Source organism: Rhineura floridana, chromosome 11 (genome assembly GCF_030035675.1).
Source record: "Rhineura floridana isolate rRhiFlo1 chromosome 11, rRhiFlo1.hap2, whole genome shotgun sequence".
Classification (NCBI taxonomy): domain Eukaryota; kingdom Metazoa; phylum Chordata; class Lepidosauria; order Squamata; family Rhineuridae; genus Rhineura; species Rhineura floridana.
The window spans coordinates 22990840-22996839 of NC_084490.1; the positions used below are offsets into that span (position 1 = coordinate 22990840).

At 42.3% G+C, this 6000-nt stretch overlaps 1 protein-coding gene across 1 annotated transcript in view; it reads left to right on the forward strand.

The window, feature by feature from the left end:
• Positions 1-3327, forward strand: part of LOC133365850 (tyrosine-protein phosphatase non-receptor type substrate 1-like) — a 32191-nt gene extending 28864 nt beyond the window's left edge. Inside the window, exons 4-6 of the mRNA XM_061588198.1 lie at positions 1472-1759; positions 1865-1966; positions 2145-3327. Coding sequence (XP_061444182.1) covers positions 1472-1759; positions 1865-1966; positions 2145-2266 — 512 coding nt within the window. The 3' untranslated portion in view covers positions 2267-3327. The remainder of the gene's footprint in view (positions 1-1471; positions 1760-1864; positions 1967-2144) is intronic.
• Positions 3328-6000: the final 2673 nt, after the last annotated feature.

Here is a 6000-nt window from a genome sequence, read left to right on the forward strand (position 1 = left end):
AAGTTGCTAGGAGATTGCATAACAAGCAAGTTTAATTACAATTATAATTGTATAATTATAATTAATTGGCAGCTTCCTCTTTGCAGCTTCTGCCCTCTTTTATTTTCTGTTCAACAGAGCAGCAGCATTACTGATGAACTGCGTCTTATAAGTCTACCTTAATTGATCATTTTCTGTTCCTTATAATGTGGTACCTTTATTGGTTTCCTCACATTGTGAAATAGTAATATTTTGTTATAGCAATGAACAGGAAAAATTAGAAGAAATAAATAATTAACACTTTCGTGCCACACACCCTTTACAGAGAATTTGGAACTGACTAATAATTGCGTAATAAGGGGCTGTATGTCAGTAATGCTGTGCTGAACAAGAGGCAATAAAAGGAGGCATAGCTGGAAGGAGGAAGCTGCTAAACAAAAGATGCAGTAGCCCTAAAAGGCCTTAATAGCCGTTTGGAAGTTCACACTGGACAGACCAGTGCTACAGTTGTTTTTTATTTTTTATTTTTTTAAATCACAAAAGATGTGAGGGAGGCAGTTCCAGACTAAACAGCATGGAAGCAACCCAGCATTCTGCCTCCAAAGATCACTAGTCAGAAGCCTTCAGATGCTCACAAACAGGGCATGATAAATCTAGCTTTGCTGTTTTTTTGTCCTGATCTTCTCCCTGCAAATGGGAAGAGTAGACCCTAGTCATATATCATTCCTACGGTTTAGGAATAGGGTCATTAGAGGAATTCATACACACATTCCTTCTTTGCCCCAATACTTCTCTTGGAGTCAAGCTACATGTCACTTTGGAGATCTGTAACTGGATATCTCAGTGCCTTTTTCTCTTGTGTCAGAGCTGCTGTTGGGTACAGCTCTAATTTGATTGGGGATAATGATGGTACAAGGGGGGAGGATTAACCTTTTCTCCCAAAATCGCTCTGATGCTGTGTGCAAAGCTGGTACATACCTACCCCAAAAGACTTAAAGTTGTTATTGCTGCGAAAAGTGGCTCTACCAAATATTAATGTGTATGGGTTTTTTATGTTTCTTACAAACATTTCCCAACATAAAACTAATGTCACCTTACAATAATTAATTTTGAGTTTCAATGTTTCAGAATAAAATATTATACAGAACGAAATTATAATGTACCATTTGTCATCACAGCTAGAACTCTAAATCATTTTCTGTGAGAATACATAGTATGTGCATAAGAATGTTACAAAGCCATATAAAGCTATTTGGCTATTATTGTATATTCTGTTGGCTATTAGCCACAGATTGTATTTTAGAATAGTTTTCAATTATTGCATATATGTTTAAGAAATACATTATGTTCAATTAGACTTTGACTTCACTTATTCACCTGCCTTTATGCTCCACAACATCTCCTTCTAGTGGCTGTCACCAGATTTGCAGGGAGCCTGCCTGAGGTTTAGTGCACTATCCAGCATCTTAACATTTCCTTCCTCTCCTTGCAGCAACTCCAGTTCTTCAGGTGCTCACCAGGCCACGAGAGAATAATTTTTTGGTGGCTGAGTGTCTAGTGAGTGGGTTTTACCCCAGAGAAGTTCAAGTGCAGTGGCTACAAGATGGGGTACCACAGACAAAGGTAGAGTCTGCACCCCAACGCCTACCTAATGGGACATTCTCAATGCAGAGTATCGTCTGGCCACAGGAGAGCAACACCAAAGTCAGTTATGTCTGCCAGGTAGAACATGACGCATTGAATGAACCTCTGGAGGAGACAGTCCTCTGGCAGCCAAAAGGTGAGGGTGATGGGATTATCCACCCCACACCCCCAGAATGTATTACCCATTCGCCTTGTCCCAAACATTTCCCTGCATCTCCAACTGACTCTCCTCCTGCTCCAGGAGCCTTTCGATCACATTTGCCTTGGCTGTTAGGACTTATTGGACTCATTTTGGGACTTGTCCTAGGAGGTGGAGCAGGAATACTGTACCATACAAACAAAGGTGAGTCAGCACTGCTGAAAGGGACTGTGGGCTGGGGCTCCTGGTGGTAGTGGTAAGGGTAGCAGAGCCATTGAGAAGGCAAGGCTGAAATGCTGGGAGAGGGGACTACAGATAGTACCTTATTTAGGGCACCTAATTTTTGTTCTCTCTCACTCTCTCTTTCCCTCTCCCTTATCAGTCAAGCATGAACAAGCTTTGAAAAGTGAGGAAACCCCTCTGAAAAAGAATTATGAAGAGCCCCCCCAAAGGATGAAGGCCAAGACAGAAAAGCCAAATGATTTTTGTAATGTATCACTATAATAGTAAACTAAACAATATTTTGAGGCAGGCTATATCCAGGTAATTTAAAATCATTGCTTTAAGTAAATATTTTTATTATATATTTACTAGAAAAAGTATTTCCAGTAAGATGCTTACTATAAGCTTTATTATGTTGATATGCATTGGATTGATTTCCTTTTACACAAAAGGTTTTTTTTTAAAGAGATGATTTCTATAATGGATTTTTTATAAAATATATTTTTAAAGAAGAAAAATAATTGCTTTTAAAAATAAATCCACGCTGTTTTGATGCCATTTAGTGGTACACCATATCTGTCACCCAAAAATGTCTGCTTTGGAAGCTTCATCAGCCAAAGCTGATGAAAGTCACTTGCCACAGATGACACGGGCAACTAAACTAGGGCTGAGCAAACAAGCTTAGTGGGTCTACTTTGTTTTTGTACTAGAACCCCAAGATCTACCAATCAGATCCAGGTGCAAAAACATAATAATTAGAATTGAAGAACAGGTGGCCTCTGAGTACATTTTGAGCCTAATAGTTTCTTTTCAATAACAGCACTGAACTGAGCTCACAGTCCTTTTAAACATAGCATTACACTCCCGGTTAGCTTTCTTTATTTCAGCAGCATAATTTAGGTGGCAAAAATGTTTTGTCACTGCAGTTGTTAAAAAATAGGGAGTCAGAAACCCTTGCTGATCTACAACAAATCTATTAGTACATTCTGATCTCTTGATCTAAATTACGTGCAGAGATTCTGAGGAGGATTTTGATTGATTCTGAAAAAATCTTGACTGCCATTTACTGTAAACGGCGTCACGTAGGCAATAGGGAATAGTGCTGCTGTAATAGAGTGAAAATGTGCCAAGTACACTGATATCGCAGGAATTCATAGAGGAGGATGGATGATAGAGGGGGCAGAGCATCATTGTAGCATAGAATAATTGGATGAATCTGTTGCCATGATCATGACGAAGGTGGGGATATATATCTGTCTGTAACTGACCACCATTTTGAGGAGAGTTGAGTCCTGTACTCTGCGCTAGCTAAGCGCTTGGCTAAATAAACAACCTTAAATCAGGCTTTGGCTTCATTATTAAGTCTCTTCCAAAAAGAACCCAGTCGTAATTCCACGACAATCCTTTGGCCCTTCAAATGTTGCTGAACTACAACTCTCATCATCCCTAGCCATTTACCATGCTGCTGGGAGTTGTTCAGCAACATCTAAGAGCCAAATGTTCTCCATCCCTATTGAAATTAAGGGCTGGATCTAACAGTATGCACACACTGCCCCCAGTCTGATGACACTTCATTACAAGTATACATGTAAAATAACAGATTTTAAGTAGGTAGAAATGGCTTAGAGACTGTATATATGTTGCCCTTATTCTCTGCAACATCTCCCTCCATTGGCTGTCACCAGATTTGCAAGTAACCTGCCTCAGCTTTAGTGCAGTATCCTGGCTCTCAAATTCCCTTCCTCTTCTTGCAGCTTGCCCAGTTTTTCAGGTGGTTGCTGTGCCAGTTGGGAAGAAATTCACGAAGGCCTAGCAAGTGGGGTTTTTATCCCAAAGAAGTTCAAGTGTAGTGGCTTTGAAATTGGGAGTCACAGATGAAGGGCAATGAAGAAGCCCACTTCTCTGCCTCCATCGCATCCTTAAGTAGCCATCCAGTGGAGCTTTTTCGTATTGTTGGGTCTGTTGACATCAGCTCCAAGAAATGGGAGTCCTAGACCCTTCGGAAGCCCTCTGTGAATTGTTTGCAATGCACTTTGAGGGTAAAGTGGCTTGCCACTATAGCAGTCTTGATGCCACATCCACATTTACTGTAGTCCCCAGTGAGGTGTCCAGTGCAATGTTTGAGGCAACTTCTTGGAATCAGTTTCAGTTGATGCGGCCTGATGACGTGGATAAGGTGCTTGTGACCATGTGACCAGCAAGGCATTATTAAAGCTTTCCGAGGGGGTATGGCCGAGTGGATCCAGGGTGCGGTCAGTGCTTCTTTGCAGGAGGGAGTAATCCCAGCTGCCCTGAAAGAGGTGGTGATCCTACCGCTTCTGAAAAAGCCTACCCTGGACCCATTGGTTTGTGACAACTATCGCCTGGTCGCAAATACTCCCTTTTCAGGGAAGGTGATTGAGAGGGTTGTGGCACAGCAATTGCAGGAACTCGTGGATGAAACAGATTACCTTGACCCATTCCAGTCTGGATTCAGGCCTGGTTATGAGACTGAGTTGCCCTCGGTCGCCCTGATGGATTAGCTTTATTAGGAAAAGGACAGGAGGAGTGCAACACTGTTATTCTTACTTGATCTCTCAGCGGCTGTTGATACCATTGTCCATGATATCCTTCTGAGCTGTCTTGGTGAGATGGGTATCGGAGGCACTCTTTACAGTGGTTTCGATCCTATCTCCAGGGTCATTTTCAGAGTGTAGCATTGGGTGATTGTCTTTTGCCCCCCTGGCAGTTGTACTATGGGGTGCCCCAAGGTACCATCTTGTCCCCAATGCTGTTTAATATCTATATGAAACCTTGGGACCTGTTACAACATGTATCCTTGGGAACCTGAGTGTGTGAACTTGCCACCCACATGTCCTATGAAACACACCTCCTTGAGAGGAGGGGAATCTTTTGCTAGGGATAAAAGAAGCGCTTTGCCCTGAAATGTGCCTCAATGGTGCATGTATAACCCAATAAATGCAGGTCCAAACCAGACTAAAGCAAAGCTTTCTTTTATTGAGAGAAAAGAGAAGAATAGCCTTAGAAAATTACTGTGTGTGTGGCAGCATTAATCATTAATAACCTAACCTATTCATAACTTTAAACTAAAGAGATCAAAGGATCCTATTACTATAAAAAGATAGGAGAAATTACCTATCCTACGCCCAGGAGTGGGCAGTGGAGTGAAGCTGAAGGGGTGTGGAAGAGCTCTGGCCCAAAACCAGGAAAGATTCTGTTTGTCTCAAGGCTAGTGCCAAGACATAGAATTCCTTCCTGGTTCTCTCCCTGCCGTCCCTTGTTGCGTTCTTTGAGGACGTAGTTACACGTGTTGGAGCTCAGATCACCATTACCCCCCTTCTCGAACTTAAACCTCTTTTTAAAAAGACACTTTTTCTCCCTCATCCCCCCTGAAAAGGAGGGGTCTGGGTATGAGGTGATTTTGTGTGTGTGTGTGTGTGTGTGTTTCTAGCTGACACTGAAAAACTCAGGCTACTTTTCTAAAACTTTCTTTGAACAATGGGATGATTCTGCTAAGCCTGAGGGAAATCTGCCAAGGAGAAGATAACATTTATTCCAATTGCTGTTGAGCCCCAGCTGTCTCACGAGGCCCAGAAAGGGGAAGGGAGTGAGTTTGATGTCGTGCCAGTTCCCATGAACGACACTGCCTCCGAAGAGGACAACGAGCAGCCCCCAGACATGCCAGTAGAGCCGTTGGATGATGCTTCAGAGCGTGCGGTAACCCCCCCCCCTTTACCAAGCTGCTTTGGGGATGCTTCAGATGCTTCTCCGCCCCCTGACCTCGAGCCTGTCACCAAGGAACTGGTTTATTTTATTTTTATTTATTTATTTAATTTAATTTATATACCGCCCTAAGCCCAAGGGCTCTCTGGGCGGTGTACATAAAATAAAGCAATCAAGAATATATAAACACGACTTCCGGGAAGGGTGACTTAGCCTGTGCCTGCTTTTGAGACGGGCTCCTGCCTCAAAAGAAGCTTATTCAGATATATCAGTCAGATTTTTTTTTTTTTTTG